The following is a 22,095-nucleotide window of genomic DNA, read 5'->3' as shown; positions in this document are numbered from 1 at the left end:
AGGGGTGGGAGGGAAGGGGGGCGCCTCCCCGAGCGGGGACAGCCGGCTTTGGGGGCGCAGCCCCCGCCCCACAGCCGCCCTGTGCGGGTGTCGTCTTCACGGGGAGCGTGTGGAGCCCCCGCTGGGTGTTGGCCCTTAGGGGCTGGTTGATGGGCAAGCGGCTCTTCGGCGTGCCTCGCAGGGTCGGGAGCTCAGGAATCGAGCTGCTGCCGGGTTTAGGAGCGCTCCCCCACCGTGAAGGGGGCTGCTGGGCGGGTGCGCTGTCGTCATCATAACTTTAGGACTTGGTGGCTAACGTGAGCAGGGCAGGACGCCGTGCGCGTCTCGGAAACAAGTCTCCCACAGGTTTTGTGAGAAGAGGTTTCCGAGCGGAGACCACCTACTGCTCCTCTGAGAGAGCCTTCGGTGTGAGCTCAGCCTCCTATCAGACATCAGAGAGCCCACAGCGCTCCCCTCCAGGCTCCAGCCCGCAGGAATTCAGGTTCTGCTTGTTGGAAGTTAGCATGCCTTCAGAGTGAGTAAGGCTGCTCTCGATCAGTGTGGAGACTGGTAATCACAGGTACAGGGGGTTCTTCTGCTTTCCTCGTCTCACAGACACTAATGGTCTGCTGCAGCACACTCAGTTGGTCCCCGGAGTAGATTTTTGGATGTTTAACGATGTTTAGCTTTGACCTGGTTTCCCCTGGAGATGTATGGTGCGTTTTTATTTAGGTACTCACAGCGCTGTTCAATTGTTTCCTTCTTACAAGTGCCTGGAGCAGTCAGCACGCACGCTACAGCACTTTTGTAAAAACTGTAACACGACGCAGAACAGCAGTTTTTGGTGGTTTCATCTGAAAGGCGTGTACACGCTGGGCTTGGTTGGACTGAATTTTTCTGTGCATTACTAGGGTGGAAAACCAAGTAGAACAGCAAAGTACGTGCAAAATACTGTTGTTTTTAACAGTACATAGCTGCTCGATGGCTTGTAAATTGTATTATTTTTAATACCACAAGTCAGAAGCGATGCTGCATTAGGACCGTTTTAGGATTAAGATCACACTAGCAAATGCTGTTTTCTTTTGCTTTCGCCTTTTAATAAATTTTAAGCAGTTTGGACTGAAGTTTTCCAAGTCAGAGATCTCTCCTGGAGTGATGAAGGAAAGACATGCGCCATATCAGTCGCTCTTGGTAACAGGGCTGGGGGAAATTACAACTGCAGTAGTGCAGAAAGGTGACTTTGGATGGGGAAGTACCCTTGGCTGTTCCCACAGCAGCCTGCCCAGCTGGCCCTGTTAGCAGCCTTTGGAAAACAGCAGCAGTTAGCAGTTGCACACTGAGGACTTGCAGCATTTAATGTCCCAAATGGCTGTACCACCGCTGGGCGGGGAGAGCCATGGTCGAGGCAGGGCTTTCCCTGCGAGCACGGCTCTTGGAAGGGTACAGGTTTTTGGAGGCCAAGTTGAAGGACGCAGGGCAGAAGCAGTTGTAGTTAGGGCAAGGGGGCGCATGTGCAGAAGAAACTGCTGGCTAAACCATGCCCTCCTCCCAATCCCGGCAGAAACCCCCTTATTTTTGTCTTTCAGCAGCTCTTCGCGGAGGGTGAGCGCTTGTCAAGGCCGCTGCCAGAGGTGTCGTGTTCCTCCCTGGGTCTGGGATGTGCTGGGGATGAGCACCCCGTGTCTCATGCAAGTGGCAGGCGGCTGGGGGGCCATGGCAATAGAAGACTTAAACCTTTCAGCTCTTCTGATGACCTCTGCTGGCATCAGCATGGGGGAATTCCTGTTTTCTTAGTCTGCTTTTGAAGAAGATCCAAGTCTTAGGATCTCATACAAAACCTTATGAAACTTTCCCGCTCCCTATGATGCGTTGAGTTCAGCTCTTCAAAAGTGAAGACAGTAAAAACCCAGATGCATGCTGTGCTGAAGTGTTTTGTTTGTTTTGTTTTTTCCTGGTATTGGAAAACACTAAGCTTCCTGAAATTCATGATTTTCACAATGATTTTACGATTATATTGAGAGTTGGGACATGAATTTTGAACTTTGAGGTTTGCAGTTTTGTCTACCAATAGGATAATTAAGTGGCTGTAGAAATCGGAGAATGGAGCTAAGGAATTTGAACGCAGAGTGGGGGAACTGTTTCTAATGAGACGAGCCGTAGTGTTTTGGGATCGCCCTTCAAAATTATCGTCTAAGAATGGACCTCCTAATTTAGCAACAATCTGCTGACACCCTGCTCAGACTCGAGCATCAGTGTTTGGAAATGGATTAAGGATAACCTATTTGGGTCCCCAAACATAAACAGATTGCTGGTATATGGAGTTGTGTGTTTCCCTGGAGCCCAAAAGCCAGTCGTAGGGACTTGTCCTCAATTATATGGTACTCGAAAACTTGAAGTTAGTTTACATTCTCAGGGGTGCCCTCACACCAGAAGGAGCTGTCTACTTTAAAATAAAACACAGGTTTTTTTCTCCTACTCTTTTTGTGAAAGATCGGAGAACAAAGAAACACTGGGGGTGGTTTTAATGTACTGCACAAAAATTAAATCATTAAAACCATTGCAAGCTGGCTGGAAGCCAGGTGTGATCACGAGGAATCCCGAAGTGCTGCGTAAACTTTCACTTTTATACGAACTGTACCTGAGGTCCACTCCAGCATCTGCTGGAGCAGGGAGGTCTCCAGTGGCTCTTGGCAGCACTTTGGAACAGCTCGAGCAGGAAGCTGAGGCTTTCTTTAATTTATTTATTTTTTCTTCACCTCCTTCTCCAGGGGACTTCTGCATGTTAGATGGAGCCTAGATGTCCTACCTATATTTTTCTGCTCTTAATTTTTCTTTCTTGGATCTGTACCCATTGTCATAATTGCTATTGTTACAGCCGCCGTAATGGAAAAAAGATTCATCTTGGAGACTGTCAGCGCGGCTCTTTGAGGCTGCTTTTGAGTGACGCAGGCTATTGCTCGCGGTGCGGTTTGCCAGTGCAGCTGAGCTGCTGCAACCGCTAGCTGCTGCTGCAAGGTGTGGTCCCGGCCCCATCCCGCGTGCTGCTGCTGGCACTCAAGCCCTAACTGGGCAGAAAGCTCACCCCACCAAAACGGGAAGGGGTTTTTGTGTGCTCAGCTCCCCGTTCCAGTTCGCTGTGGGATCAGATGAATGAGTGAGTGCAAGCCCAGATGCAAGGGAAGAGGAACAAAACGCGTGAAAGATGGCTGGAGAGCTGGACCAGCCTCTTGGCTCCAGCTCTTAGACGTGCAGAGTGCTGTCAGGTTGTCATTATTTCCTGCCATACTGGATTTCTTTTCTGGGTTTAATCTTCCCTTCGCCCTACTGCTGGTTTTAAGGTGTTTCAAGTCACTTTTCCTCGTAGGAGTTAATTTGCATCTCGTTCTGTCGAGGGTTTGCTTTGTTGTTTTAACTGCTGATGTGAAGTGGGAAAACAGGGAAGTTAAAGTGGGAAGAAAGAAAACATTTCCATATTCCTGTTTAGTTAAGGCTCATGCCGTATTTTTAGTCAAGGAGGTGAAGTTTTGTCTTTTCGGTTTAGACGAAGACTCAGGAATGTGCAAGGAAATGGTATTTTCGTCTGTTCTTCGGAATCAGATCTCAGCCCAGAATCAAAGGCTGCTGTGCTCTTAGAAGTGTTTTATTTCAAATGGAAAAGAAAATAAAGTTGCAGCCCTTACACGAGTTCAGATGCATTCCTGAAAATCTTTCAGGGGTCGGACGCTGCCTCAACCCTTGCTATGGGTTTGATTTTAAAATGACCTCCTAAATGTGTTAATAGTCTTGCAGAGCTGCTCATTTTGCTTGGCCCTGGGTGGAAACCATGCTAACCCACCGGGTTCTGCAGGAATTCCTACAGGAGCCAAAACTGTTTAGATACAGAGAAGTGTGCATAAATCAGACATTGTGGTTTCTGACATACTTCCTCTTTTTTCTCTTTTTTTGCATTAGGTAAATTGGCTTCACCTGACTCTTCAGGAGAAGAGAAGCTATAATACTGCTGCGTTTTCACCCGCTTAATTAATATTCTCTTAAACATTGCAGTGTCCTCCCAGAACTCGAGACGTTTTCAGTTGGAGCGCAGACGGCATCAGAGGCAGAGCTGAAAGGAGCAGAGGTTCTGCTGGGAGGGGGCCCCGGGATGCACTTACCCTGGTGCTGCATTCAGGAGCATACGACCATTCCTGCCCTTGCATTGCAAGATTAACAAAGTAAATAGACCTTTTTTTTTTTTTTTTTACATATGGCTATTTTTGTTCCAGAGTACTTCCAAATTTATATTATTCTGAAGCTACACAGTTATATACAGGGCAGAGCTGAAATTATGTAAATGGAGCTGTTAAATGGCTGACTTCTTTCGGAGGAGCTTGTACTAAGCGAAGAAATCTCGTTTCTCATGTGTGTTTTGGTATAACTGCCTTGGTAGATTTCAGAATGACAAGTTCCACATCAATGTAATAACACACAAGTGACAGCATGAATTTATCATCGCTGTTAATTGCAAGTCTGTTGTTTTTATACTGCCATCTAGGCCTCAGCCTCAGTTGGAGACCTATTCTCTTTGGCACTGTAGTGAGGGTGATAAAGGATATTGTGTTCCTTCAAAGCCTGTCTTGTACGTAGGAAAGAGAAAGGCAAGCACGTGTAGGAGAAGGGAGCAGGTTTCTTTCACCTGTTTGGCACCAGAGCTGTGATTAAGTTGTTGGACTAGGGATTGATTTGGCCAGTTTGGGACCTTAATGCTGTGCTGTCTTGTGAGGGGGGTGAACCTCATCACTGTTTTATAGGAAGATACAAGGTTTCACCTATATTGCCGTATGGCAGGGCTGAGCTCTTGTGATAAGAATACCGTCTACAAATAATTAAAGTAATTGGGGGGAAAGTACATATTAAATAATAGGAAGATTTTAAGCATATGTGTTTGAAAAGATCACAACTATCACAACTTTAATGTCCAAAAGTAATTTGGTTGAACACAGCTGCCTTTCAGTTTCCGTGGCAAATATGTGTTTTTATAACCTGCATTATTCCTCATATTTGGAAGAGTTGTTCCTCTTGTGTGTGAAAGACAAAACACACAGAACAAGGACAATTTTCTGGATGTGATGGGGCTGCTGTGCAACAGGCTATATTGAGAAGGGAATATTAGTGGTTTTTTATTAATTTAGTTATAGTTAACTTAGTGTTTTATTAGTGCATTTATTGATGGTGTACCTTTTAGCATTCTGCTCAAAGATATAATTTATTCCTTTATTTTTTTTAAACCTCATCTAGGTCTTTCTGAGTAATTCCAAAAATACTATCCAACATGCCTGAAAATCCTGCTGCAGGTACGTAGTCTGAAAGTGATTACTTCTGTTAAGCAGTGAGAAATGAAGCTCCATTCCTAACTTGTACTACTTTGTGGTGCAGATAAACAGCAGGTGCTGCAGATCCTTGATCGTCTGCAAGCAAAACTGCGTGAGAAACGAGATGCCCAGCATAATGAAAACCTGACTGTTTTGCGTAACACACTCAGGAGCCCTTTGTTTAACCAGATACTGACCCTCCAGCAATCCATCAAGCAACTGAAGGAGCAAGTGAGTGTAAAATTACAATTGTTGATGTGATGATAACAATGCTGCGCTTGGAACTTAAAACAGGGTATGTAGGCATGTGTTAATGAGGACGCTCATTAATAAGCTGTGACTTGGTATGAGTGAATGTTGGCCTTTTTCTTTTCTTGTCAAGCTGGTATCTGCGCAGTCACTACTGAAATGATAAGTGGTCTTGCAACCAACCAGTCATGGGGCAGAACACTTTGAAAGGGACACAGAAGAGTCAGGCACTGAGAACCACATCAGTCTGAGAAAAGCTTCTGCAAAAGACATCAGCTCTAGTACTTTGATATCTGAACACAGTTGGAACTAGGACTCACTGTTTTTCCCAGAAGCTAAATGCTGTTTATGAGCTGACTGGCAGCATCTTTTCTCCCTTAAAAGACACCATCACTTAGCTCCTGCTGACTTGCACAACAATTGTTACCCTACACTGGGAAATAAAATCTAGAAAATCACCCTGACGATTTGCCAAGCTCTGATACAGACAAATCCAAGCTAGATTTGAAGTGAGTTAGCTCTGGCAGTGGAATGGACTTGTGTGGATTGGTTTATAATGCCAGTTGACACTTAGATCTTGGACGTGGGTGTCGATGACACCTGTACACAAAGAGTTTTCATCCCATAGTTTGCTAAGCCATAATCTGTCAAGACTAGAAATTGAACTGCAAATTCTAGGAATGGTAGCATGTTAAACTGTAGGTAGCTTGTGCCCTAGGACAACAAAGCACAGACTAGACATTCGGCTCCTCTGTGGCTAAGTGACTCTTAAAATTTTGGATACTTGTGCAAAAATTGTCCAGGTTTGCCCTGACAGTTGCACCAGTGTTTGAGTGCCTCTTTAATATTTGGTGCTTTTGTGTGTCTTGTTTCTGGAATGTCATGGTGAAGAGAGAAACTTGATATGGTAGCTAGCTTCTTTGGCGGTCTTCATACAAGAAGGAAGTGCAGAAATCCGTGTTTATGTTTTTAGTAGTTTTACTACATCTTTGTTCATTTTCAACAGCTCAATTATATGCCTCCTGACTGGTCAGTAGATTTTGATTTTACCAAAAGAGGACTACTAGTGTTTGCTGACAAATCAGTTGCTGCTGGAAGCATGTGTATGCCTCGCAGTTCACCTGAACCCAGAGCATCTACCTTCATTCCCAACCTGGGAGTTAATGAATTCAATGCAATCATCCAACAGATGGCAAAGGTAAGGCTCTCAGGTTCTGTGAACCAAACTTGAATGTCAAACCTTTTCTTGCATGCTTTTTTTTTTTTAAAAAACTTTTTCAAACAAACACGTTTGTTGTGTATCTTGGAGTATGATGCCACCTAAGCCACTAAGAGAGCAGAGTTACTGAGGATCAGTTTTCCCTGTGAAAGATAAGTAATATGGAAAGTATTTTCTCTGCCGATTTTTTTTTTTATTTTCTACCAAGCACACTGATGTAGAAATGAAATGTCAGTTGCCAGAAAACTTTTTTTTTTGGTATTTGTTGACACTTAATTGAAAATGGATGTTTTCTGCAGAAACTTGTTTTGATGGAAAGACACTTTTATCAAGTACATTTTGAATTGGAAATGTACCAGCTTTGTTGATATATGAACAGTGCAAATGATTAAAAGAGCTGGCATGTAATATTTTATTTAACTCTTCTTTTAATATGTCTTAACTTTGCCAGCCAGATGCTGATTTCATTAACGTGATATAGCATGTACCAGATGCTTATGGAAGTTGTACAGGTGCAGACATCCACCCATGTGCAATTGGCATTTATACCATGAATGCATTGTTCTGTATTACTTTGAACCATTAATTTAATTGGTTGGTTGTGCCCTTCTATATTAAGTAACTGTTGCTAATTGACTACCTTAATGTAGCTGTAATATTTTGAGCATAACTCTTCTCGTTAGTGTGTCATTAACTCATCTGATAAAAGATTTAACAGTAAAGGCTGCACATTATTTTGGATAAAACAGCTGCGATAGAAGCGCTTTCTCTAAGTAATACTTCCCAGTAAACAACCCCAGAAATTCAGTATTGGAGCCGAGAAGCAGGCAGTTGCAAAAGCAAACTTTCTGGCATTCAGTGTGAGGTTGCAGGAACGGGAAGGAAATTAATTTCTTTATTTAAAAGCTGCAGTCTTTTGAACATGCACCTAAAAATCAGCATTAAAAGCAAAAGGAGCCAAAAGACAAGTAATTTAGTTTAGCTATGCAGCATTTCCAGAAACCCCAAATATATTGCTCTAGACAGCACTTCGTTCATAGTTTTCATCCAGTTTGGAATTCATCTCATAATGTGAATGAAGTGTGAAAGCAGCTCTTAAATTCCCTGAGGTTTCAGAACCTCAGAGTGCTTGCATAGCCAATACTCTGTTATATTAAAAATAATAAATGGAGGAGCTTTTATAGAAATAACATATTCAGTATTTTGCCTTTGTTTAGTCTTAGGAGGAGAATAATTCTCCCGGTGTTCATAAATTTTGAAGTAGCTCATTCTATTGCATTAAAAATTAGTAAATCAATGTTTTCTCTTTTACTAGGGGAGACAAATAGAATCGATAAAGATTGAAAAGCCTTCTGTTGGAGGTCTTGGATTTAGTGTGGTTGCCCTTAAAAATCACAGCTTGGGAGAAGTTGGTATCTTTGTCAAGGAAGTCCAGCCAGGAAGCATAGCTGACAGGTGAGATCTTTATAATTGTATCGGAAAATTGCAGCAATTCCGTGACGGGAAAAGTCATGATTTCTGCATTGAAAACTGTCAGGCTAACATGTTTGTCTGGGTTTTCTGGTGGGATGTTTTGGTGGTGGTGGTATCTTGAGTTCTGGCTTTTCAACTAAACGGACTCATTCTGAGGATCGGATTTTCAGATGAGTTTCAAATATCCAAGCTGTTCACAAATGGAATTTCCAGAAATCATGACTCACTTAAGAGAATCTTGAGTACTGATTGAAAAACAAAGACAACTCGGAAAAGAATACAAGGAAAATAAAAATTAGCCTCTGTTTGAATATTTATCCATTGTGTCCCTGAAAGATTTTTTCCCCTTGTTTCTTTATTTATGTGCCTATGACAATGCTCTATTTATAGTTGGGTTTACTGTTTGTTTCCTGTGTAAATTTAGATCCAGTCCTCCCAGCAGATCCCTGCACAGATGTCATCATTGAATCAAGGCTTCAGGCAGTTTTTTCCCCGTATTGTCTGTGGGTTTTCACCCAACAACAAAAGACAGAGCAATCATTTAAAAATAAAATGTGATTGTAAAACCACAAGAGTTGGCATGAGACAAATGCAGAGCTTGGAATTATGTTTAAAGAAAATGTGTCTAGATTTCAAGTCATTGGTGTCACTTTTTAAATAACACATGTCAGGAAGTGCCAACACAGGATGACAAAAAGAGTGGGGAGAGGTTGGAATGATAATGGCGATGGGCCCACAGAGAACACACCAGAGAACACTTAAAGAGAAGCATATTAGGCTCTTTCAAAGTGGAGACAGATGGACTGATCCGGATGTCAAAGGAGGGTGAATATCTCACTTTAGGATTTGATGACCTGCTGCTCACTTTCTTTGATGAGAGAATCTAAAATATGGCTAATGCCTGAAGAAAGAGATTTCAGGAAAACATCTTAAATATCGCATGATAAAAATGAAATGTAGAATGCATTAGTGGAGATGTACAGCTATATTGTTTGGGAGTTTTTATAAATTTCCTCAGCATGCTTCGCATTTTGCTTCTGAGACAGGATCTCCTGGAGACTTTTTTGGATTCCTACAGAGCTTTGAAGGCAGTGTCTGTCTATGTAACAGTTTGGTCTCGTGCTCAGAATGAATATTGAACAAAGCAGATGAGTGATAGTTTCTCCCTTGTCACAAATCTAAATTCATCACTAGGATGAATTAACTATGAGATTTATGTTATCTTAAGGTATAATATAAATTGAACTGTGTATTGCCTGGAGAAAGGTTGATGTCTGAGGTTTGATAATATAAATTTTGAGTGAAGTAAAAGTGTGCAGCTTGACCATCTTTAGATCAGTTGATGAGACAAAACAATATTGTAGCCTGAGTTTTGGGTACTTGGAGGTGATGTCACGTAGTGCTAAAAACAATTGAAGACTAGTTCCTAGTTGATTGTATAATTACAAAAATGTTTTTTTCTTGTCCTATAATTCAATATAATCAAGAAGGAACGAGGGAATTTCATTGAATTTTGAATAGTCAAAGGAAAAAATTGAGTAAACACAAACTGTGATAAAGTTGGAACAAAACTTGGTTGGGCAGTTCAGTACAATGTGCGCTGCATGTAATTTGTAAGGTGGTGAAGACAGTCTAATGAGCAGATTTCTTTTGTATAAATCATTTAACCTTGCGTAACTATTTTGCATGTTCGTGTTTAAATTACCCAAGCCTGTTATGAAGTCACTATGCTGCATTTTAAAAATTTCTTTTAATGTTTTGTTAAGGGATCAAAGACTAAAGGAAAATGACCACATACTGGCCATTAATTGCACCCCATTGGATCAGAACATTTCCCATCAGCACGCTATTGCACTCCTCCAGCAAGCCACAGGATCTTTACATCTGGTTGTTGCTAGGGAGCCAGTTCAAGGAAACAGCAGAACTTCGTCTGTCTTATTAAGTGATATAAATCCACCTGAGACCGTGAGTGTTGTAATGCTGTCAAAATCTGATTTTGAACTATGCTGGATACTTTTTTGTACTTGTAAGTGTTTGTATTAGCTAGCTTTATGTATAGGGATTTTTTTTAATCAGGTTTTATCTGCAGTGACATTTGATTTAGACTGATCATGCAGTAAGTATAATGCTTCCATTGCAAAGCTGCATGAAGTTGTTATAAAATAGATCCTGGGTTTTTATGGGCTAGCAGAAGCTTTAGTAAATCAACATATTCCTAGCAGCAGGGTCTGTTCAGGGTAGGCTGGGTAAAGTGTTTTACGAGTATACCCAGCTGAAAACTACTTGTGCTCAGCAATTAAAGATGCTCTGATTACATCTTAAATGACTGTAAACATAACCTATCACGAGCACTGTTTGAAATATCCCAAGCAATTTAAACTTAAGCTACTCAAAACAAAAAGTCTTGCTTTCAAAAGCAAGTTTTCAAAAAATAAGTAAAAAAAAATCTGTTAACCCCTCAATCCATGTTTATCAGTTGTTGTTTTTTAAACTGCAGGTTTCATTCATTGTGAACCCTTTTGTTTTCTTTAACAAGGAGAGATTGTCACTCAGATGTAATAAGCTAGGGCTGAACTCGCATCTGTGTTCAAACCATGTGGTCCAGGTGGCTTTGCTGAATTTGGTTGAACTGCACACCTAAATTCAGGGTTTGCAATATTGGAATCTTAATTTATTATGCGAGTAGGTTTTGATGAAAATCTGGTTAAGAGCAGTGCTTTTCTTTATACTCAGTAATTATTTCCCTTATGATTATTACAGAGCTAGTGAAATCTGAAGGTTTTAGTGGATAATCAATATTGTTTATTGCTCTGAAAATTTTAAAGAATTAAACTTTAACTGCTTTTTCATTGAAAGATCTGCACTGAACAGACTAACAAAATAAAATACAAATATATATCTCTACAGGGGGTCTTTAAACTTCTTTTATGATATTTAACTGGCTTTGGCAAAGACTTTCAGTATGCTAATAAATCCTTTATTCACAGAAGACTTAAATCTGCCTACTTTGCTCCATTTTGGTTTCTATGAGATATTAATCTGACAGAAACATTGGCTGGGTTTGGGTTACTTAACAGCTTTGTTATTTTCAGATTGTCTTGTAGAACATAAGGTCATAGTACAGTGTAGCTTAGAAACATGCTTCCAATTCAGTATGGCAAAATTTTATACTGCGCTATTAATTCAGCATGTACTGGTGGTGTTTAGAGTGTGTAAGTGACATAACAGATAGAAGAATTTGGGCAATGCTAAGTGAAAACTAGGCCAGTGCAAGCTTCCTGGCTGTTTTTCTCTGTTGTTTGCCTTAGTCTTGATTTCTGAAAAACTAGAAGGATAGTTTTCATTTTGGCAAGAAAATCTTAAAATCTCTTTTTGTTAGTCAAGCTTTTCCTAGTATCCTGTTATGAAAGTAAAAGACAAAATGTATGTTTGAAAACAGATGAGAAATCCCACTGAGTATTTATAAGGAAATGAAGTTGATGGAACAAAATCCACCAGATCTCTAATATGTGGCAGAGAGAGAGAAAAACTTGCACTGATTAATTCTTGTCATTCCTGGTACAGGTGAAAGTGAGAAACATTAAAGATGGACTGAAATTAAAACCTCCTGTTTTTATTAATTGCAGATTCACTGGGGCCACGTTGAAGACGTTGAGCTGATTAACGATGGCTCGGGATTAGGCTTTGGAATTGTAGGAGGAAAGATGAGTGGTGTAGTTGTAAGAACGATTGTTCCTGGGGGATTAGCAGATCGGGTAATTTGTTATATTATGTCACTTCTTGTTTGATTGTAAAGTATAATTAACTGCTTTTGACAGTCTTAAAATAAACTAATATACTTAAACAAAAGGAAGCCGATAGCATCAAAGTCTGAATGCCAATGTGTACTTTATAAATAAATATGTTGAAGGTATGATTGAGGAAAAAGTCAGCACCTGATACGAATTAAGTTGTTTCTCAGACACTTTGGCTTTTAGAACGTTGTTGAACATGCAGAAATTTTGAAAAGTTGTGGAACTTAATATTCAGCCCTTCTGATACTTTCAGCAAGACTTTTTGAAGTTTCTGATATCCTTTAAAGTTGTGCATGTTCTGTTTGCAACTTGCCTGCTGCTCTTTAAAGAATCATCACTATGTTTCATTGCTGCTACGTTTCAGGAGCAGAGCACACGCAATTGCATGCAGGGTTTGGATTTTTAATGTGAATTTGGTCGTAACAAGTTACTGCATCTGAGGTCTGGAACCCATGCAGACAAGATCCAGTAACATACAAAAGAGACAGGCTAAGGTACTTCCTCTAGTGAAGGATGGAAATAAGAACTGGAGATTCAGAGAGCTTTAATGGAAAATGTTGGCTCTTGCTTGACTGCCCCCCTCTGAACCTGTCATGTGTAAATGAGTATTTTTTAATTATTGTGTAACACCTGTTTTGCTGTAAGGAATAAAGTGTCTTGGCTACAAATGAAGCATATAAGTTAAGAACTCACCACATCATTCTTAGCTGAATGAGACATCATTAAGAACATGTGAAATAATGAGGGCATATATATGTTAAAATGGATGAATTTGTAAATGAGTTTGAGTCAGTCCTGGGAATAATTCCACTGTGATTGCTGTATAAATCAGTGCACCTAAGGTGGTAGGACTGTGCTGATCAATACCAGCTGAAGATTTGGTCCTATGAATGCTAGCTTATATTAGAAATGGTGATGTAGACCATGAATTATAATTATCAGGTTAAAAATGGTTTGTGTGTGTGGAGTCTTGTTACCTTCAGTGGAGTTTCTCGGAGTTGGAGCTAGGCATATAAGAAAGCAATTGCCAGGTTAATATAGAAGTATTCCGGGAAACTAAGTAGTCCTAAATCAAAGTGCTGTGATTTTTGTTCTAATCCCTGTTCTATGTGGATTATTCTGTGAAAATTCAGTACATAACAGCCCACGAGATTCTAAAATGATGTCCTTTATTTTCTACTGAATGAGAAAAGTAACCAGTTTCTTAGGAACAGTGCTTTTCCGCCTGTGTATCTTAGTTTTGGAAAGGCTGATTTATCACTGTTTACTACTGTGGAAAGAACAGTGTTTAATTATGTGAACACTTATTTACTATGTTGTGGTAGTGGTCAATTTTACAGTATCCTCCCGCGTTGGCTGTCAGGAAAATACCAGCCATTTTCAGTTTTGTAATGGAAAAGATTTTATTTACAGCCTGGAAAATTTTTTTTTTACAATGTTATTTGTGTTTCAAGGATGGGAGGCTCCGAACGGGAGATCACATCTTACAGATTGGAGGGACCAACGTGCAGGGAATGACCAGCGAACAAGTTGCACAAGTGCTGAGAAACTGTGGGAATTCTGTTAGGATGATAGTTGCAAGAGACCCCAAGTGTGAAATTACGGACAGTCCGCCAGCTCCTGTGAGCTGGCCCGTTAGTACGTTACCTCCCTTTCAGAATGGAAACGTAAGTATCTGATGTTTACTTATGGCGATTTTAAGTATGTTTGTGGCTTGTGATTAGAAGGGAGGAGAAAAGAGCAAGCTTGGCACTTACAGGTGTGAAGACACTCATGCTTCTCCTCTTTTGATTTCCCAGATATCATATGTGTGTATTTAAGTGATCATTATTTTAGGCCTGCTTTCTCTAATTTTCCCCTTTTTCTTATATGTTGTTAATACCTATAATCTTGGGATCAGAATGACCAGCTTTATGGAATTTATTTCAAAGTGGCTGATTTAATTACAAAGACCATGACCATTATCGATAAATGGCACTTCTAGTTCTCCTTCTTAGCTCGTTACATTTTTGCTAATCAATCATTTGTAAGTGGATTTAAAACCTGAATATGAATTTCCCTAGTCTGAAATCCAGAGTGCCATGGCCAAACCAGAATTATTCAGCACTATCATCTTTTTATGAAACATAAGTGTAATGTTTTCATAGTCTACACTACTGTCTGTGATAGGAAATATATCTAAAAATTTTGAAACTTGTTTTAGCAAATCTTAACATGGTCATATCAAAGTCTCTTGTTTTTGAAGTCATTCTTTTCAGTTTTGAGTAATTAAAATCAACAAATGCTACACTAAGTGTACAGTAGGTCTTGAAACATAAACAAAGCTGTGCTTGTGCGCCATCTGCTACTACTGTGCTGCTTAGATTTAGGTGTAGAATCTGAGTAGCCTTTTCTTTCTTATCTAGTCTCTTGAATATGAGTGAAGAGAGCTGCTTTTTTTTTTTTTTTTTAAACACCATCTTTAAATGTCAGACTAGCAGTCATTGTCACAAATTCACCTTCTTGCTTACTGGGCAGTCACTGCAAAGGCAGCCATCAGCTTTGGGAAGAGCACGTCTTGCATCTCTGATACACTGTTGTGGCTGAAGCTGTCGTGAAAGTATTTGGGTCCTTCTCAAACTTATCAGAAGTGTAGTAGGAAACTTGAGTGGCAGAGAAATGAAAGAGAGGTAATCTACATAATTTAAGGTCAGAGTCTTAGAAGTGGGCTTGTTTAATAATCTGAACGTATTTATTAATTTACTGATGATTTTCATGGTCTACCTTTCAGTTTCTGTTAATTCACAATAGAACTTTCTCCTATAATCTAATTTCTCTCTTGTTTCTGAGTACTTTCACTAGCTGTGAGCTTTGAAATAGAAAAGATTTTCCATTTCTGTTTTACAAACCAGAAGAAAGGCTTTTTTTAATACATGATATGTTGTGCTTTTTTTTTCCCTAGTTCTATATTAAAATTTGATTTCCTTTAAGTCTCCTGCAGGAGAGAGTAACTGAAACTACTAATGTCTGTGCATGGGTAGGAGAAAACTGTTATCTATATTCTCAAAGATACTGAAGGCAATATTAGCAGCCTACCGGAGCTGATTGTATTTACCACTCTGCACTTTGATTTTCCAGATTACACTTCGATGTTTTGTGTTCTGCCAGTAACGTGAGTTAGGGAAAATTTCTGTAGCACCAGAGCAATGACCATGAAGGACTTCTGATTGCCAAAACAGCAGGACTCTCAAGACTCTAGTTCCATTTCAGATGTTGCTGTAGGCTCATTTGCTGATTTGATTCCCTCTCCTAAAGATAAGGGACAGAGCACCAAAACTTATCTTCATCCCCATCAGTGTCTTATGGAGCAAGAGAGTTGGAAAGCAGTTAATAAGTTGGCTAGTGAAGGTGTGTGTGATAAGAAAGGAGATAGCAGTTTATTAACTTCAGTGAAAGGTGAAATACGTGCAACTGTAACTTTGGCCTACTTTTAACATAGGTCCTTCCAGAGCTGACATTTGGCAAGTATTTGATTAAGTTTATTTTGTTCGTTCTCTTAAGAAATGGTTTCTGATTTCCAGGTCCATTTTTTGTTGTTAGCAATGGTACTGTCCCTATTGACTTCATCACTTTAACAGACCTCACTATGATCATCTCCTTATTTTTGGTCCCATTGCACTGTAACTAGTACTTGAAAACAAACAGTTTTATGTATTTTAATTTGTCACGTGCAATCCCAGATCTATGCGCTTGATTATTTTTCTCTTTGGTATCACCAGTGTCTTTGGTGTGGCTTCTTCCTGTTTGAATGCTGTCCTGCAGTTTTGATTTTCACTTGTCAGTGAAGAGTAGGACTTAAGCCAGCTCTGGAGGGGGCTTTCTCCATACCCTTCTCTACTGTAAGACCAAATCACATTCTAATCGTAGGTAGTGCCTCTTAGGGTTTTTTTGGTAACTGCAGTAAGCAGAGTGTTCAGAGAACAGATCATGTTATGTGCTTCTCTTTTTATGAGAAGTCTTCTCATCAGTTCAACAACAAAGCAGTTACAAATTAATATTCTCTTCAGTTAGGTCTTTAAAATAATTTTCAGTGAATGCAAATGAATATTTTGCTTCTCATTTCCTTTAGGTAGTTGGAGGCTTCTAGTGCTCTTTGCAGTTTGGTGGTGTTCAAATTGGAGTAAGATCAAATCAAACTTGTTAAACTGATGTGTGCAAGATTGACTTCTGGTATGGTTTTGTGGTTTAGGAAGTAGCATAAAAACCATGAATAAGCTCAGGCACCTACGTGGTCTCACATATTTGCACTTAAGTAGGCGGCGGCTGCTGCTGCTGCGGTAGAAATGTGACTGCTGCGTATACACGTGAGTTCCTTCGTGTCAGGACATCAAACCTGTCTGCTTTGAGATCCCTTTCCTGCTGCCCCTCGCTTCCTTAGTAGGCAACGACAAGGAGAGACGAGCATCACTTTTTCTGACAGGAAAGTGCGATGTGATAAGCCTGTGTATTTATACCCGTTTTCTGGCTTCTTAACTGTCCAGCAGGAGCAGCGTGGGCAAGTGGATTCATGATGCTGTTTATCTGGACTAAAACATGAAAGGGAGAGGTGAAATTCGGAGGGCACTCAGGATCTGTTGTCTTTTGGGATTGGCTGGGAAGTATGTTGTTACCAAATGGCAGTGGAATCCAAGGGGAAATGGCCCCTGAGCAGCCTAATAAAAACTTTTGTTTTCCATGAAATATGAGTATGATACCTCTGACAGTTATGTGGAGAAAATAGTAGCCAAGAATTTTGAAAGCGAATGATGACTTTGGATGACACCATATTTTCAGAAAATCTCAGATGCATCTCCTTCGCAAATTTGATGCCTTCTGAAATAGGAAAATTGAAACCACTGCTTACTTACAAAGATCTTAACCTGCAATATTGTAGTGGTACCAAGAAATGATGAGAGATATATATATTTTAATTGTCTTGCGTTTTATTTATAGGATAATGCCAACCTTTTTGAGACCTATGATGTTGAACTTATAAAAAAGAATGGGCAAAGCCTGGGGATAACAATTGTTGGATATGCTGGCACATGTGATGTAGGTGAGTTCTGTGGGATTTAGTCAAGCCCAGGACAGAGGCTTTTCAAATACTCTTTTTTCGCTACAGAGAAAACAGAGAGCACAGTATAACCTACAAACTCAGAAGATTTTTGAAGAACTTGCTTCAAAGTGAAATTGATCCTCAAAACATTTTTAAAGAGTTGTAATTACGTTATAAAATGATTCTCACATGTAAAATGTGAATTTTACATACTTGTGCTGTGGTTGTGCAAGACATTAAACTGTACCAGGTAGTTCTTGCACGTACAGACACTAACGTAGTCAGGTTCCTGCCTACACCGTTCCTTATTTTGCCCTGTGGTACATAACATAATTCAGATGGAACACTTTAAGAAGAATATCAAAACCAGTGTATCATGTCCCCGGTTTGCATCCAGTTTCAAATGGCTTCGTTACAAAATAGCTCAATATGCACTTTCATTTATTTAATGAATTGTAGGTGCTAGGATGGAAATGATCAATCAGATTAAATAGTCCATCCCTCTGCCAGGCAGATGCAGAGAATCTCAGATGTGTGTGATGTGTATGCCGCCTTCACAAGGTGATTTACCTCTCTTTGGTGGATGACTGCTCCAGTCTCTAAACTCAGGGAACAGATGAAAATACCTGTGCTAGGATATTGGAACGTGGAATTATTATTTTTTTTTTTTTGTAAATCCACTTTAAATTAGAGCTGTTCACTCATCTTTCCATTACTGGTTCCACAAATGATAGTATCTTCAGAATTGACTCACTAATGTCTGGTTTAACACGAAGGAGTGTTGCTTTTTCTTCCTTCCCCTTCCTCATGGGACTCAAGAAGGTATCCTGGGAATGCGACACAGCTGGGGTTGCGTTGCTGCCCTCTTAATTCCCAGGAGATCCTGTTGGCTTGCCACTCAGGAATCTTGGTGTGGTGAGAACTGGGAAGTAGGTCAGGGAGGTGCATGTGTGAGGCAAGGAGAAAAGGTGGCCTTGGAGCACCAGCAGAGGAGCTTCCTGAGCACGGACAAACCATGCTGGGCAGGTGTCTGAGTGTTCAGTGTTCCCAAAAGGATGGATGAAGTGTCAAGATTCGCTAGGATTAAAGATCACTGTTATTTATTTGGGGATGGGGAGGGGAGTGGTGGTGCTGATGGTGGAAGGGAAGGGTTACTGTTTCAACTGATGATTGTTTTTACTGTTTTTTTTATTTCCTACTTAGAAGTTATAATTAATAATCAAACTTCAAACATGACAAAGGACAGCTTTCCTGATTGCCATGTTTCTCTTTTTTTTTTTTTTTAAATCCTTTTTCATTAAGATTTAAAGACTAAATTCTTTAGCTAGAAGAGGATGATTGAAGTGTTGATCAAAGTACTTAAGCACGTACTTTACTTTTAGCTTAGGTAGTCCTGTTGAAGTCAAATGCAGCATGGAATTCAGGTGATAGTGGCTTCAAGCTTTGTAAGCACAAGTATGAATCCATGGAGGAGGTGGCCTTTTGTGAGCCCCTTTAAAGAAAAACTACTGAGGTCAATGTATTATTGGTGCTGGTACCGGTGCTGGTTTTTTTCCCATCAAAGATCCTCAGTTATTCTGTGTCAAGCTGTGTAAAGTAGTAACATGCAAATGTCAGTTGTTTGCAGGATCATAACTGTGGACAAAAGTGTGTGGAAAATGCTGAAAGTAAAAAAAAAAACTTAATTAGAAAAGGAACAGGTTAGCTTAGTGACTTGTTTCTCTTCTCCATTTCCACCCGCAACAGAACCTTCAGGGATTTTTGTGAAAAACATAATTCCTGGTAGTGCTGCTGACCACAACGGCCAAATTCACGTTCATGACAAAATTGTTGCGGTAAGTAATAGGTGCTGTAAACATTCTGCTTATGTATTGTGGAACTGATAGTTCATTACATGTCTCAGTATTAGAAGAACAACTTAGTAAAGACTTTCTAAAATTAATTAAACTTCCTCCGCTTTGCAGAGGACAGAATTTGGTCATTCATATTTGTTTAGGTAGAATAGATGAAAAATCTTGAAGAGTTCTATTTGAATTATTATAGAAATGAGTCACTTTTTTGGTTTTGGTTAAAATACTGTTTTTTCTGTTCAAAGAAGTATTAAACAGTAGTTAACTATGAAAGAGGCAAGCATTTGGATTAAAATGTTTGAGTGGAGAATCTTGGCTTTTGGCCTAAAGTAAAGAAGAGAAGCATTAGCTTCTATTGAATTCAGTGGGACTTGAGGGTGGTTAAGATTTTGCAAGATGTGGCAGGCTGTTTATGGTCCTTAATTAGAGCGTAGCATAGTGTGGATACAATCAAAATATTAATAGTCACAATTTAGGTTTCAAAACCCAAGCATTATATGTAGAAAAATTAAAACCTTTGAATAGGAATGAATTGAATAACGGCCAATTTTGCATTCACAGTACAAACAGGAATGCACCGCACCATCTTGTTGTTTTAAGAAATAATACAGAGATAACGTAAAAAGTAGTTTAAAATCATAGGCGCTATGCTGGACCTTCCAAAGTCAGCTTCACCTTTATGAGAGCAAAATTTGATAAAACCTTCTGCTTTTATCTGCAGCTTTGCAGGAGAAACCCCTATTGATGTATGATCTAGCGGCGTGGGTAAACAGATTATTTTGGGTGTAAATTAAAACATCCGAATTAATTTAAGAATTAGCCTGTTCACTTTTTTACTTTTCTATTGATGGCCCATGAACACAGAAGAAGTGACTGTTGTTTCCTTTTAAAATGCATTTTGAAAATTTTATCTGATTATTGAAATGTAACAGATTTTAATAAGATTGTTTTGCAAATACTAACATCTTGGGTGAATAGCCTTATAACTCCTGCACAAAATGTGGACATTGCTTATGGTGTATGGTACAGCATAGGAATGTAACACGATTACTGTTATATGATATGATTTAGGTTGATGGAGTTAATATACAAGATTATACCAACCAAGAAGTGGTGGAGGCATTGCGTAACACAGGACAGGTTGTACGCCTTACCTTGCTTAGAAGGAAACCTTCTTCTACCATTTCTTCAGAAAGATGCTCAGATAAAGGTAATTCTCATTTTTTAGCCACCCCTTCGGTTTTTCAGTAATAAATTTTATTTTGTGCTCCATTTACAATGACCTGATTTAATAATTAGGGCTAAATTTCACGTGATCCTAGATTTCATAAGGGCATGCTGTAGAAGATGACACTTCAGGAGGAATGAGAGAGAAATGAGGGCTGCTGGAAAACTGCGTGCCAAACTCTTGCGTAGCCAAAACAAGCAAACAAAAAAGCAGTTAGTGAGGTGGTGTTACTACTTCCTATATTTTGCAACATCTGTCTGATTTATTTTTTCCCATCTATTTTCACAGTGCAGCCAACTGTTCCAGCCTTAGTATGCCCTGGAGCTGTAGGGACTGAAACTAGTGTGGACAGTAAGAATGAGGAAATCCAAAAACAGAAGGATAATTTTCAGACTGAAAAGAAGCAGAGCCTACATAAATCAGGTGGATAGAATATCTTGCAGCATCTCTCCTGATTCTTTGGAATTGCCTTTAATCCAGTGTGTATTTATATACATATACATTTGCAAGATTATATGCAGTGGTGTTGGAGCCCTTTCGGTACTCTGGAATGAATCTCATCAGCTCTGCAGAGCTGACTTCCTCCAGTTCACCAATTCTTTCTATTCCTTGTCCCTCTCTGCTGACGTGAGGTGTTCTGCCTGCAATTTTCTGTCGTCAGGCCCCTGAACCAAATTACAAGGTGAACAGCATGGCAAAGAAGCATTTCTCCTTCTGCCAGAAGTCAGAGTCAGCTTCTACCCTCTTGGGAATTCACATTTGCTTTGTGATTCAGTATTGCCTCAGTCGTATCTTCCTTCTAGCCCTCGCAGGTCTTTGGCTTCCACCTCTGCAGAGTCTTTTCAAAATATTCTTTTGGTTTCCTGTATATCATCTCTGATGCCCACTTGCTCCCTGTTCTGGCACTGCAGCAACTTGATCAGAACCCACCTCCTGAGCTTCTTGACCTGGCCTCCTGCTGCCTGTGACCCAGGCTGCAGCAGCATCTCTCAGGAGATTTGACTGAGTAGGGCTTGCTGAAGGACTGCAGCAGCAGCGATGGGGAATCACATCTTGTGACATCTCCGTTCGTAAGTCATTTTCCATGAGGAGCATGAGTTTCAACCATGTACCAAGTGCCACATAACTGCCTCGCTCCTTTTTGCGTACCCTGCTTGTAGTGCTGCTGGTCACTGCTATTTCCTGGAGTGCTGGAGAAGCAGGAAGCCTAGCACAAGTTATGTCCACCTCCTGTGAGATTTCCCACTTGGCAGTGAGCCTCTCCTTTCTGTCTGCTCATTCTGAGACCCAACTGATTTACCTGGTAGTACCGATATTGTTGCGTTCTGCCTCCTCTCATGCTACTGTTGGAAACTAGAGTTCAGTCTCTAGACATGCAATTTCTGGCTTGCTTGTCCCCACCTTTTTAGCTGAACTGGGAAGTTTTTGACTACCTACCTATGTAGGAGGATGAGAATCTCTGGTCTGGCAAAGGCATAATAAAACCTTATAGCTGGAATTGGAGGCCGGATAGGTGTTGAAATTAGGCATGCGTTTTTAGCAGTAAAAGGCAGTTGGGCGTAGCGACAGATCACAAAGGCATGGCTTGCTTTGGTTTTTAGCTGACTTGGGAATCAAGGCTGGAGGTCTTTCCAGAAGGCATACTTCAAATCCTCTACAGATTTCTGGCCTCATCTACAGGAACTTCTGGGTGAATTTCTACAGCTTGTGTTGAAGTCAGCATAAATTATCCTTATGCCTTGTTTCTTAGATATGTAGATGCAATAGAGGAGTCTAAATTATGGCTGTCAATGAATAACAATTTTGCTATGACTGTGGAAGATCTGTCAGTATTAAAGACAACCTGGAAATGAGAGAAATGTTAGCAGTTCCTATGCTCCA

General features: G+C 40.1%; 1 protein-coding gene across 7 annotated transcripts in view; it reads left to right on the top strand.

Annotated features, from left to right (window-relative positions):
- Positions 1 to 22,095, top strand: part of PATJ (PATJ crumbs cell polarity complex component) — a 148,893-nt gene that overhangs the window by 2,924 nt on the left and 123,874 nt on the right. For 4 of the 7 annotated variants that reach the window (XM_080603110.1, XM_080603112.1, XM_080603115.1 and 1 more), the window contains exons 2-13: positions 4,024 to 4,190; positions 5,254 to 5,309; positions 5,392 to 5,558; positions 6,583 to 6,774; positions 8,111 to 8,250; positions 10,035 to 10,233; positions 11,895 to 12,023; positions 13,517 to 13,729; positions 17,034 to 17,136; positions 18,883 to 18,971; positions 20,058 to 20,196; positions 20,503 to 20,637. In XM_080603110.1, the coding sequence (XP_080459236.1) occupies positions 5,288 to 5,309; positions 5,392 to 5,558; positions 6,583 to 6,774; positions 8,111 to 8,250; positions 10,035 to 10,233; positions 11,895 to 12,023; positions 13,517 to 13,729; positions 17,034 to 17,136; positions 18,883 to 18,971; positions 20,058 to 20,196; positions 20,503 to 20,637 (1,528 nt within the window). In that variant the 5' untranslated portion in view covers positions 4,024 to 4,190; positions 5,254 to 5,287. Of the gene's footprint in view, positions 1 to 37; positions 560 to 4,023; positions 4,191 to 5,253; positions 5,310 to 5,391; positions 5,559 to 6,582; positions 6,775 to 8,110; positions 8,251 to 10,034; positions 10,234 to 11,894; positions 12,024 to 13,516; positions 13,730 to 17,033; positions 17,137 to 18,882; positions 18,972 to 20,057; positions 20,197 to 20,502; positions 20,638 to 22,095 lie in introns of those variants that run through there. The other 3 variants (XM_080603114.1, XM_080603113.1, XM_080603111.1) reach the window with 2 other exon arrangements.

The sequence above is a fragment of the Anser brachyrhynchus genome, assembly GCF_964034855.1.
Source record: "Anser brachyrhynchus genome assembly, chromosome: 8".
In the NCBI taxonomy this organism is placed as follows: Eukaryota; Metazoa; Chordata; class Aves; order Anseriformes; family Anatidae; genus Anser; species Anser brachyrhynchus.
This window is presented reverse-complemented; position numbering and strand designations above follow the sequence as displayed.